The sequence below is a fragment of the Numida meleagris genome, chromosome 2, assembly GCF_002078875.1.
Source record: "Numida meleagris isolate 19003 breed g44 Domestic line chromosome 2, NumMel1.0, whole genome shotgun sequence".
Lineage (NCBI taxonomy): Eukaryota > Metazoa > Chordata > Aves > Galliformes > Numididae > Numida > Numida meleagris.
Genome location: NC_034410.1, coordinates 77,017,144 through 77,030,864, shown reverse-complemented (window position 1 = coordinate 77,030,864; position 13,721 = coordinate 77,017,144). Strand labels below are relative to the sequence as shown.

Sequence of the window (13,721 nt, the reverse complement as noted above, 5' to 3'; positions counted from 1 at the left end):
TATGCTCTGCAAGAAAAAGGTGCCTTTCATATCCTTAGGGAATTTCAGGGAGCACTTTCTGCTTATTTAAAAAGGTATTGGAAAAACATTTTAGTAGTCCTTACAGTGGAGAATGAGAACAATGAATCCCTTCTCCAGATGAATCCTCGACCTATTTGGATTGTGAGTTGCAGTGCTCCTTCTCTCAGGCCAGATGAACCATGCAACTGCCTGCAGATGAAACCACCACCAGGAGGCCTCATCCCCACCCACAGCAGCCTCTTCTCTCCTAGGTTAAGAATTCAACAAGGAGGTAGAACAGATGGCTTTGAACTCCAAGAGAAATTAAACCTCAGCTCTTCATACCCCATACAAGCGTTGCTGCCCTCAGGATCACTGGCCTTTCTCTGTCAAGTTGCCATGTTCACTGAACAGGATAATCTTATGGACACGTATCAGATTAGCTCAAGATATGGCTCTCAATCATGTCCCTACTCCAAGTATCACTATTTATATCTCCTTAAGAAAGTTACATTCAAATGTGAGCGTTCAAACACATAGCAATACTTCAGATACTAACACTGGTTTAAGGAATGCTGTTCCTGTAGAGAGGATATGGTTCAAACAACAGCGTAACAGGAGGCTTTAAAGAGCTGGGGAACAGAAAGCTGTTTCTCAGGACTTGTCAACGACATGCTCAAGAACCATTTCAGCTTTAGCTCTAATGCCCTATATTCCCTCTCCCCTATGGAAACATCAGCAAATCTCAGGTATACAATATGGAGCAGAGGGACAATTCATGACAATACAAGCATGAAGTCATTAATCATACCAAGTGATCATCTCATGCTGCATTTGTATTTACTTTACACAAGCTCTGTTTATAAAAATTACCCAGTAATGCAAAGTTTACATGACAAATGAAGACAGCATTCTCACAGAAGGCCAGTACAATTTTACACAAGGCTGGCATGCAAAAATACACATCTTTCCAACTCAGAAAAGGAATGCCAGGTTCAAAATGAAATAGAACAAATATCAAGACTATGCTGCTGCATCAAGCCTGCAGCCAAAATAAAATTGACATTGTTATTGCCTTTGATCGTAATTACTGTATTTGAATCAAACAGATCCTGCCCATGCACATTAACTTATGTGCAGACTACTTTAACTTTTTAGAAGTCTCAAATATTTTAGTTTCTTGAATATGAATTCTTTTAAATCAACACATTATCATAAGAAACAAGCCTATAAGGATTCCTTAGGGATGTACTTCAGGTTTTACTTAAAGTGAGCTAGCTAGTTTGTATGTCCAGACAAAATCAAGTTAGGACCAACTAGGCTGAAGTAGAGGTACAGGATTTCTCTTTGGTGGTTGAAGTATGATTGGCAACACTTTTTTGCTCCTAGGTGTGAAAAAATTTTACTCCTTAAGGCCAGTTAGATTACAGCCAAACAGATCCAATATCAACAGCTAAGAAGTGAATAACATATTTTAGAGAACGTCCATTTGACAATATGTTGTGTTGACAGTCATTCTTGTTGTCATCATCCAATTTTTCTTTTACTAAAAATGACACACACACACACACACACACACAACTTGAAGCCCTGAGAAGAAGACAGTATTTTCATGCATAGTCTATTGGGTCTGAACAGGAAACATTACAACTGTCAAGAAATGTCTAGCTTTGATATGCTGGATTCTGAAAGGAAAAAGAAACGTACGGCTGCTATTGAATAAAGTAATTCAAAATGAAAATGAAAATAATAACAATAAATGAATAAATAATAAAGTCTACGTTAAATTCCCAGAAGCTGCTTCTCAAGAGGATAGAGCATTCTAGGCTTAGGAGAGACCTGCTAAAATATTTAGCCAGTAGGTAGGTCTGGATTTCTCAGATAGTAGAGATAAGTGCCACTAAAGAAATGTGTAACCTCTTGCTGAAATAGCAGAAGAGATAATAAACATAGATATTAGTTGCAAGATGAAATGGTTGGTATGATTTAAGTCTTGCTATCTGACACAGAGCAGCAATGAAGAATGCCACGCTACACACAAACAATAAAATTACTATGGAATACAGACCCTGGATCATTGCCAGTCTTCCAAAGTTGAGATGTATTAACTCTGATTGGACCTGACTGGATAGGGAGTGCTTACTGCTCCTATTACTTTTTATTGCCTTCCCATCGTGCCACCACAATAATAAATATCTTGTACTACCCAAAACATGCTATGAATATGATAGTTTTCCCACTGAATAAATTTTCCAGTGCCCAGATCAAAGAAGCATTTACATGCACAAGTGGAGAAAACTGCTTCTCAGATAATAGCTCACAATAAACCTTGCCTAATTTCTTAACTGAGTCATATTTGGCTATCAGAAAGACAACTAACTGCTGTACCAATTCAGAAGCATCATAAACTTGGCTGAGAAGAACGAGTCTAGGATTCTCCTCTACTCAAACACATTTACAGTTTGCATAGTGCCTGAATGTCTCTGACCACAGCGGAGCCAAGTCCAGTACAAATCCTGTATGATATGCATGGAAAGTCAGCAGCATTTTCAGCATAAAGCACAGCTTTTGTTCAGAAACAGAGAAGGAAAGACTGACACTGCCACCCATTTGTTTCTAACAGAATGTAAATTAGGAAGTAAATGGAGAAGAGATAGCAACAAACTTGGAATTCGAGACATGAACCTATAAACTCTTCCCAGAAGATTTTCTCCAAAACATTAAAGCAGTAATAGCCATGATATACACTGTAAGTAGCCATATTATATTCTTTTTAAAATAGTCGAACTGGGACATTTGGCAATAATTAAAAACCTGCTTTTAACTCCTTAACAAATGATCTAACCACCAAGTTTGGTCATTCTAATCCTTCTGAAGGCATGCAGCTATAGAACCAAATTTCCAAGACTCATGAGATAAGAAAAATAAAAAAGAAATTAAAAGAAGGACTCTGTATGCAAGTGACTCTTTCCCAGTGACTTGATATAGTAAAATGCAGACAGAAACTAGTCTACCTTTTTGTGAACCTGTCTGCAAGGGTACAAGACACATCATAGAAAAGCCACAGTTCTGGGAATAACATATCTGTATGTTAGGATCACTCTTCAATGTCATGGAACAAAGAGAGGTATGTATAAAAACAAACAAACAAACCAAATACCACTGTGAGAAAAAATAAACAGCAAAAAAAATCAGCAATCCAAAATGCTGATTGCTAGTGACAGTGTTTATATTTGCTTAGTCAAAACAATTGGATTTATTGAGTTTTACTATGAAAAGTGCTGCAGAATGAAGAAGCTCACAAATGTGAGAACAAAGAGTTCAGCAGAATACCCTGTCTAATGATTACTTTATTCAAAGCTCACACTGAATACCATACATATAACATCATCATACTTGTGATCCTGCATTCCCTTCTTTTAAGGGTAAAAGAGAAGTCTAATGTATGTTTCCAACTTTTTTTATTAAATATTTTGATTTCTTCTTTGGTTGGCAGGGGTTCATTGAGTCACTCTTAGTCATGTCCATCTTAAATGAAAGGCTTTTCCAAAATAAAAGGCCTTGCAGAATACGGATGTTTACAATGCTCAGTAATGTGTCAAGTTGTCCAGTCCTTTCTGAAATGTTGTACATAGCCAAGCCCCTTCCTCTCCGCATCTCTCAGGAAGGATCCTGAACACTAACTACATACTCATGCATGAGTTGATTAAAGGCTGAACTTCCCTGAGATAAGGACCAAATCAGCCCCTGTAGCAGTCTCGTCTGGCAGCTATTCTGACTTCCAGTGGTGGCACAGAGGTGCCCACACCATGTGTTCTTTGGACATTTATTTACAGTCTGTATCTAATGGAGCTGGGCAATCATAAAAACACAATGATAATCTATGAGTAGAAAAAAGGGCTGCTCCTATTTAAATTTGTCCATGAGAACAGAATACAAATGTCATCTATTTGCAGCAAGTAATTTGTGAATGTGCTATCTAAAATACAAACAAACAATCTGAGCAAACACAAGCACCAAACTAATCAAAATCACGACCTATTTATGAGTTGATTATAGTAAGAAAAAAATGACCACAAATAAGTGGTGGGTAATTTGTTCTCACATATGAGTTGCTGTCTATGAATAGTTTAACCAGTTCTAGTTACAGTCATCTACTCATAAGAAATCTCCTTAGGTCTTACTGGCGCTGGCAGAATGATGGATCTCTATAAAGAGTGAAAAAGTCAAGGGAAATCAGTATTCCTGAACATCTATAGCATGAGGTTTGATTCTACAGAACCCAATAGTATCATTTGTAGCCCTGAACTTCCAGCATGATCATTCCAACATGGTAACGTTTTAAAGCCACTTTGCCCAGTACAGGTGACACAATACACAAGGCAGTGGTAAATCAGTTTTTCTGTGTATAAATTACTGAGTAAAACAGCTTTGGTTTACACTATCCCTCTTTCCTTTTACTCCATGTGGAAAATAATATAAATATTCTGGCAAGAGCACATTATAAGTGTTCTCAGTAATAACATCTGCATAAATGCGAGACTGAACATTATCAGCCTCTGAAAGCCAAAACAATGTGGTATTTTTCAAGCTTTCCAGTAAAACGTTTCCTGGAAAGATTAATAACACAAACAAGGTATTAATTCAGGTAGGGTTTTCCTCTGTCAGTAGTTAACAGTCACTGGAAAAGGAGCATAGAATAAGGTTTTTGAACAGTGTACAAGATGACCACGTTACTGTTACGACTGGTGTCTTCCAAGGTGCACCATTTCTAGAGGGAAGAGAAATTGATGACTGCCTGCTTCAAGCCTCTTAAAATGATACTGCAATAGGCTAGATAGATAAGAAGTTACAGAGAAGTAGTTTTAGAAACGTTGCAGTGGAGCTTTACAACTGTGTAAAAGCACACCATGTCTTTGCCTAGGAAAGTCGGAAGAAACACAGCAACTGTGGTTTTTATTATAACAGATGAGAAAGTTTTAACACTCTCTGATTATTGCCTGCCGCAGTGCATATGCCCCATTATCCATCTGCACTCTGATTCCTCCTGCTGCTCTGTTTTCAAACTAGAAAGTATTAATATATACAAATAGCCTACTACACTTTCACACTTGAATTGTGACTCAATTACAACTACTTGATCATCATTATTTCTGCATTTATATTGTAGATTCCATACTAAAAAGATGCTTCTCAAACTGAGAGAAATGTATGAATTTTCTCTTTGTTTTCTAATAAAGTAATACGTTTTCTAACAGTCTTCTAAATAAGGGCTACTGGGAGTATACTTTCTCAAGCTTTTGCTTTCATTGCAGTACCCTGTTCTCTGAAAAATGCTTTGGAGACCTTTGCATCTTGGCAAAGTTTAAACCACAGGACACCTAGGCATGCAAATTGAAAGGAAAAAATAAAAGGGAGAAAGAAAAAGGAGGGAGAAAAGAGCCAAGCACACAAAACTGTGGCATAAGGAATACCATTTTGCTTTAAGCTTTGTCTAATGAAGAAAGAAATAAAGTTTTTTAAACTTAAAAAGTTGTCAAAATATTGATCATTCACTAGCCTGCTTTACTTTTAGTCTGGTATTAGAGATGAGTATTAGTTCAGAACTTCTCTGAGCACTTTCCTCAACTTTCCTTTCTGAACCACTGAAAAATGTTTCAAGGATTTCTGCCTGACTAAAGCTAGCAGCACTGTGCTTTTTCTAAGTAAAAGAAAATGTGTAGGAATTGATATATCCCTTCTTTCTCTGCTAGAAGTCAGTGCAGCAAAAGATTAAGATGCATTTCCAAAGCAGTAAAATATATTTTTGATACCACCAGTAGATGTTAAATCCCAGAATCTCCAGCAGAATGATGACTTGGCAGGGGTTTAAGAAATGAAGACTGTTGACACAGCAGATTAATGCATTTGTATGCTTACTCCCAGTTTCTCCTCTAGTACTATTATCCCTATTTAAGGCTTAATGAAATCAGATTACACTATTAATACTGCCAGGGTTATTATCCCCTGTAATATTTGTATTCTGATAACAAGGTGGATAGGCAGGTGAATGTGAGATGGGGGAAGAAAGAATTTTCTCTTAATGCCCATCTGATTCAAAGAATGATATTTTCGCATTGATTAACAAAGACAGCAGAGCATTCACTTGTATTCAAACCAATCTATATGTTTACCTTTCCACTGAATCAGCTTTGTGAATTTTAAGAGACAATTTTCTAAGAATGCTGTAATGAATTATAATTACAAAAGTTATGCAGAGTACATCTCACACAGTATGGGCTGGATGCATCCTGCCTTATGCCAGTAGGTATAAACTCCTTATCATCAGCATCCTGGAGCTGAATGAATTTCCCTTTTGGCACCAAGTAGTGCAAGTTAGCCCAAACAATTTGATACCACGGCATGTGAAAGAGAACAATTCAGGCTGGAAGGGATATCATGAAACTCAGGTCCAATCTCCTCCTCAAAGAAGAGCTAGTTATAACAGGAACTGGGCTGCTGCATGGTCTTGAAAACCTATGAAAATGGAGACCTTGCACCTGTGACGTGGCAGCGCCCACTTACAATACAAGCTGAGGATGAAGCCCTGCCAAGAAGAACTTCAGGGTACTGGTGGCTGGCAAACAGGACATGAGCCAGCAATGTGCCCTCGCAGATCAGAAAGCCAACCATATCCTGGGCTGCATCAAAAGATGCTTGGACAGCAGGTGGAGGGAGATGATCCTGCCCCTCTACTCTGTGCTGGTGAGGCCTCACCTGGAGTACTGAGTCCAGATGTGGAGTCCTCAGTACAAGAGAGATACGAGCCTGTTGGAGTGCGTCCAGAAGAGGGCCACAGACATGACCCAAGGGATGAACACCTCTCCTACGAGGACAGACAGAGAGCTGGGGCTGTTCAGCCTGAAGAAGAGAAGGCTACGGAGAGACCTGACAGTGGCTTTTCAGTATGTTAAAGGAGGTCATAAGAAAGAAAGGGACAGACAGACTCTTGAGCAGGGTCTACTGTGACAGAAGGGGAAATGGTGTCAAACTAAAAGAGAAAAGATTTAGACTGGCTATAAGAAAGAAGTTTTCTAAAGTGAGGGTGGTGAGGCACTGGAACAGCTTCCCAGAGATGTAGAGGATGCCCCGTTCCTGGAGACATTCAAGGTCAGGCTGGGGGGGCTCTGAGCAACCTGATTTAGCTGTAGGTGTCTCTGTTCATTGCAGGGAAGATGAAGTAGATGATGTGAGTATAAATATTCTTTGGAAAATAAAGCTTAATTCTTATGCTTCATTGAGGGGACACATAGAAAGAATATTAACACAAATCACTGCAGTTGGGTGAATTCAACATCAAATAGAATTTGTTCTGTCAATAAAACTTTCATAGCATTATACAATTAGTATGTTTCTTCATTGTACAGTTTCTGTCATTCATAAAACACACACTTTCTGATTACATGAAAGCATGTACTAGTGTCAGACTAAAGCTTCAGGTACCAGAGTATCCTACTTCCATGACTGACTGAAAACAGTGGAACAGAGAAGAATGAAACTGCATGGTAATTATACATAACAAGGAACATACAAGTACTATCTTCTTAGCAGCAGAAAAGATTCTTAGAAGAACCTAGAAGTTTTATTGAACATAATTTGTTAATGAATCATGAAACTTGAAATTTTAGATCCTCACTTTCTGAATAAGACATAGAAGGAAACACAGTAAGGAAATCTGAAAACTGAAGTCAATCAGAATCATGACAAATTATTTCATACTCAGTGCTGTCATTATAATGTAAATATCCTAAGATGCAGTGATAAATATAAAACCAATCAAGTACATGTTTCTGTAATTCAGTTTCTGTCAGGAGACTGCTACAATACAAACAGCATTTAAAAGAGGCATGATTTCACTTAAAATGCTATGCTTTCCCAACCAGCAAGTTGTTTTGACTACAACTGGACAAATACAAAGTTTTAACCTATTAAGAGCTTTCATATTACTGCCCAACTTTTAAGGAGTAAAATGTGAAAGCTTTACCTATTAGGGTAATTAGACAGGAAATACTGTCTCACAATTATTCTAAAATTTATTCAGACTAAAAAGATGCAATCATCTCTGAAAAGCATGGTATCCTGTTTTCAGGGGAAAATTAAATCATATATTGAACCACAATGCAAATTTTTCTTAGGCTCTTGATAAGTTGTAAGTTACAGATATACAATTTTCATCAACGGTCATGATTTAAGTGATTCAAATGATTGATCCAGTTTCTATTGAATTGATGACAAATTTGAAATTGACTTAATTGATTGCAAGATCAAATAACTTGCTGCTTAGAATTTTTTTCTCTTGTTAATTAACTGATTCCTTCTTTAAATTTTCCATATTTAGTGTCTACTCATTAGAAAATCAAAAATGCACACTACCTAACCATTCCTTAGATGAGCTATTCCCTACTAAGTATGTGAGAGCTACATTTTTTGTTACAAGGCTGTAAACATGTTGCTTTAATCTAGTATTTCCATCTCAGTGACATCCTTGTTCTGCAAAAACAGTTTAATGACACCTTCAGTGTTTTTCAGAAGCTTGAATGAATTTTTGAATTTAGAAAGTAATACTTCTAACCAAGAAATTTCAGATGTAGGACTATTTTTCTTTCATTGCTAAACTCATCTATAAGAGAAAAAACAATAATGCAGAGTGCAGAAATGCTTAAGAATGGATGACTTAAACGTGCAACGAAAAGGAAAGATAAAATATTTTTGGGCAGAAGAGTCAGAAATAGCAGAAGCAATAATTGCATTTGCTATATGGGTTCCTTTTACCTCAGAGGATTCTAAAACAACATACGAAACTTGAATGAGAACGTACCCTGAACTACATACAAAGAACGAAAGAGAAACTTGTAAATTCTTGTTTTTGGAATTTCCAGCTATTCATTTTCTTGATGGCATGTAGACTTTATGCCTTCAAAGGAGAATAGGAAACAGAGACCAACATCTGAGCGCACAATATAGTACAAAGAAAGAAAGATTCTGCAAACTGCTGGACTCATCTGCTCAGAAAATGTAGACGGCAGAGTTAATGCTGCTAAAAAGGAAAAAAACAAAACAAAACAAAACACAAAAATACCAAACTATTCAAGGTGCTATACATATTCCAAAACTGATTCACAGACCATTAACAATTCAGATACCTGAAACTTTTGCGGTTATTACAGCAACACAAAGTTCATACCTGTGGCAAGATAGATGATATGGAAGAGCATGTCCTTGCCCTGCACAACATCCACAACCACGTGAGAAAATCGGCTGTTGTCTTCCATGAAGTATGGAATTGGAATCACTGGTTGGACGACCTCATGCATTAAGAAGAATTTTTGAGCATCCTGAAGGTTTCTCTCAGTCAGGTTCACATACAAACCCTGGTCCATGGTGCCACACTGCAAACACAAAATAACATTACCATATGCCTCAACAATAACAACAGTTTCACTCTCCAAATTACAGCACAAGAACATAAATACCAAAATTGTGTATCGTAGAGATACTTTGTAATTCCACATTAAGGTCATTTTCTGGTGCTGATCAGACGGTCCACACAGTGGCCGAGGAAGCTCCACTTTCCTGAGGCAGTACTAAGGGTACTCCCTAATTCCAAACAAGATGAAAGGGCACCAGAATGAGCATGGGTGGGCTCTAGTAATATCTGGCTCTAACTTATGTTCACAGAGTAGGAAAGAGAAAAGCTGCCATCAACATTTTCAGACTATTTTTCTTCAGAATTTACACATACACAGTGCTAAAGGCATTACAAATTTTGACAGGAAATCCCATGACCTACCACAGGCAGAGTCTGAATGAAATCCCAAGTCACAGCCCTATGTACAGTTCTATAAAATTCTTCAGACTCTGTGTGCATTTAGCCAAGAATGGACCATGCAGAGCTCTCACTATAAATCATACTAAAAATGTTATCCATTGCCAAGATACTTTTGCTTTGAAATTGATCATATGTATCTGAAAACTGTACTAATTTTTGAGCGCATACAGAAAGTCCAAGCATAAATAAGCAAAGCAAAATAAGCAGCAATTGATTTTAACATCTTTCTGTTTAGGTCTTCAGCTAACTGAGGACAGGAGAGAGACGTTCAGCCCATGTGAGTATGTAAACATCCCCATGTTTATTTAAATATTATTGCATCAGAGAAGTAAAACATTACTTCACTACATTTATCAAGCAGTGATGTGAAAGAGATACCCAAGTTAAATCTTTTACTCTATTCTACTACGTCATAAAAGATAATATGAACTGCAACATGAACTAAATAAAACAATCTGCAAAATTCTACCAGTTATTTTTTCATCTGAAATTAAGCGATCACTCCAAATACACAACCTTACAAAAACCAAAACAACTTCATTCAGTAATTCCTTAATGAGATATCCTACGATGAGGAAGGACAGTTAACTGACAGGAAGCAATTACTTTTTTTTGCTTTGTGAGTACCCTGCATGTCAGGCCAGTGAAAATATTAAGTAAGTGTGCTAAAGAAGAATTTCTCTGAATATATCAAGCTAGAAAGATTCCAGCTAGAATGCTCATAGTACACTGTTCTTGATCTTACAATGGAAAATGTCCTGTGTAAAGAGAAAGAGAGCTCTGGAGAGAAACAGTGTTTTTAAGGACTGGGACTTCAATGGTATTCCAATCTGGAAAATATTTGAATTAACATAACCCAGCCTTGGAAATACAATGCCTGATACAACTATCACCACCCAGAAATAGTCTTCCTTCACAATCACATGCTTATGTCTTGTAATGCTGAGCAGCCGAATACTCTGAGGATAAATCAAATTCAGAGACTACACAAACAGAACGTCAAGTATTTTACCATAACCACGCTATAAAAGAAAGACCTCCTTTTGGGAAAGGAAATCAGCCAATGTATGTATCCACTCCCCATGCAATATGTATTCTAGAGTACCATGAAGTCACAAAAATGGTTACATCTCGCTCTGTGCATTAGACTAGCTTCTGGTATATGTCAGCACTGTGCTACGGAGCCAGAAATCTGACAGAAAGTTCAACTGAATAAAAGATAACACCTGTGAAAAAACAGAAGTTCGGCATCACTAATGATACCTAGAGATCAGTTAACATGAATTGGCTTCAATACTGTGTTGTAAAAGGCCACGTCACAGCCCTTAAAACTGGTGCTGGCCTGCAAAACGGTTCCATGAGATCTGATACAACCATTGCTGCTCTTCTTGTAAATTTGATAAAGAAAGTACCAGCTGTATTAAAATCAGCCAGACTACTCAGGCAAGGAATTTCAAGACCTCTATGCCTGGACTGGGAGCTAGTGATGAGCACTGGCAGTACGGTACAGGTTCAAACTTTTTACACTGCCATTAGATAGTCAGCTTCATTTGTACATATCATTCGGTATGGGGCGCACCCACAATAATTACTGATGCATTAGTAAAGGTTTTGAAGGCATTGGACTTTCATTTAGAAAGTAAGACTTTTACAAAGAAGCCTTTCTTCACAATTCTTCTTTCCAAAGTTCAGTCTCACTTAGACCCTCTTACAATCACTACTATGACAACATAAATATTTCTACAAAATGTAATTATTTATGAACAGATATAGCCTGTTTCTGCGATATGGCTTAAGGTGTTTTGTCACTTGAGGAAATTGTAGATTGAGATCAGGGGAGATGCCTATGGAGGAGCAGGTTGTCCCCCTGCAGCCCATGGGGACCACACAAAGCAGATCTCCCTGTGCAGCCATGGGAAGTGCGTGGGAGCCATGTGGAGCAGGGGCAGAGAGCAACCACGAAGGAGCGGCAGAAATGAAGCGTTACAGACTGACCACAGCCCCCATTGCCTGTTCCCCTGTACTGCCCAGGAGGAGGAGGTTGAAGAGAGTGGATGGGGGAAGGTGGTTTTAGTTTGCTTTTAGTTTCTCATGGCTCTAGTCTGTTAGTAGTTGGCATTAAACTAAATTACTCTCCCTACTCTGACTCTGTTTAGCCCATGATGGTAATTGGTGAATGATCTCCCTGTCTTTGTCCCAACCCATGACCTTTTTATCATCATACATTCCTCCCTCTGTCTCACTGAAGAGAGGGAGTGAGAGAGTAGCTGCGGGGTGCTTAGCTACCTACCCGGGCTAAGTCACAACAAATGGCTATGTGGTTACCATAAATATTATTTTCTTTTTGTTTAAAATTTCCACTGACTGACTCTCCTTGAACTAATTAGTTGTACACTGTCAGCCAACTACAGATTATTACAAGACCTGAGGCTGACAAGTTCAAATGAGGAGGACACCATTTCACAAATTATTTTACTCAGACTCCTCGCAGGGAAATATAGACAACATTGACCACTACTCCTCTTTTTTTTTCTTTTTTTTTCCTTCTGTCAAATAATGTTTCCTTTCCCGATTGTAATAGGACACACACAGTGTAAAAGAAAATAGCAATCTGATTATTCTTGAGCCAGGATAATTTGTTGTTACCTTGACAGATAGCTGTGTTCCATTATGGCAGAAGACTGAATTTAAGCCTTTGTTTTCCTCCTACTCTTTAAAGCACATCACTTTTCAACCCAAATTATTTTGTGGAAAGGCAAAATTAACAATGTTGAATATGGGGGGATCTTAAGCATTCTTCATTTCTTTATTTTTAATTTTGAGGACTCATGTTCTAATATACCAGAAAACCGGTCTTAATAACTATGAAACACATAACATTTTGAAAAAAACACCACCACACATATCACCATTTTCATATGTATCTGTACCTGAAAATTAGGGTTAGGATTGGGATATGGAAGCCAAGCAGAGCGAGAGTTTTCCTGGTATTTGAAGGGTCCATTAAAAGCCTGAGTTATGGCACTCAAGTTGAAAACACAAACTGCTGAGGCTGCTATGCTGTTCCTGCAAAAGAAATACAAACATTAACTTGGATAGCAACATTACAAACTCAATTTGCTGAAAAATAAATAACATTTCCCTTTATTGATGCTCCAGTCCTTTAAGTAATTAACAAAACGGACATGATCAGCAAGGAGATGATATCTCAAGATAAAGGACATGACATGCTGACAATGGACTTAAATTTTTTGTCACCTTTGCCAATTAGCTCACGTGGGAGAAACTCAGAACTTCCTACACTGTGCTGCTAATCTAGTACAGGAAGGCCAGACTTAATTCCCACATAGAATCACACGTATCAAGGACATCATTCTTCTAGTTTCCACATTCAGGAGACAATGTTTCTTCTATGCAACCAGTGGCAGTACAAAGAGTCAAGGATTTTCAGCTGATGTTATGTTTCTGGACCCTGTGGAACCCCAGGGTAAAACATCTGAACACCATCTTCCAAATGATGTTTTACAGTAGAAAAAAAAGAAAAAGCAAATTCTGGAAACACATCAAGGGACAACTACTTGGTCTGCATGCTTTATAAGATCTTCTGTTACAAAAACAAACAGCAGCCAGGCCATACATACAATTTCCTGTTCTTGTCTTGGAAATGTGGTAGATTTTACAATAAAGTAATTCTGCATGGTGTGAACAGTTTAAGACAGTGACTAAGAGAGCTCTTAATATGGAAAACTGTATTGTTTTTTTTCCACAATTTGAGATAAAGGCATAGATAATAAAGGTGGCAATAGTATTTATTTGTACTGCAGGTAAAACTGCTGACAATTGATCCGCACCA

At 37.8% G+C, this 13,721-nt stretch overlaps 1 protein-coding gene across 6 annotated transcripts in view; it reads right to left on the bottom strand.

Annotated features, from left to right (window-relative positions):
- Nucleotides 1-13,721, bottom strand: part of SEMA5A (semaphorin 5A) — a 325,269-nt gene that overhangs the window by 108,679 nt on the left and 202,869 nt on the right. For all 6 annotated transcript variants that reach the window (XM_021386099.1, XM_021386098.1, XM_021386095.1 and 3 more), the window contains 2 exons: nt 12,799-12,934; nt 9,224-9,428 (listed from right to left, as the gene is read on the bottom strand). In XM_021386099.1, the coding sequence (XP_021241774.1) occupies nt 9,224-9,428; nt 12,799-12,934 (341 nt within the window). The remainder of the gene's footprint in view (nt 1-9,223; nt 9,429-12,798; nt 12,935-13,721) is intronic.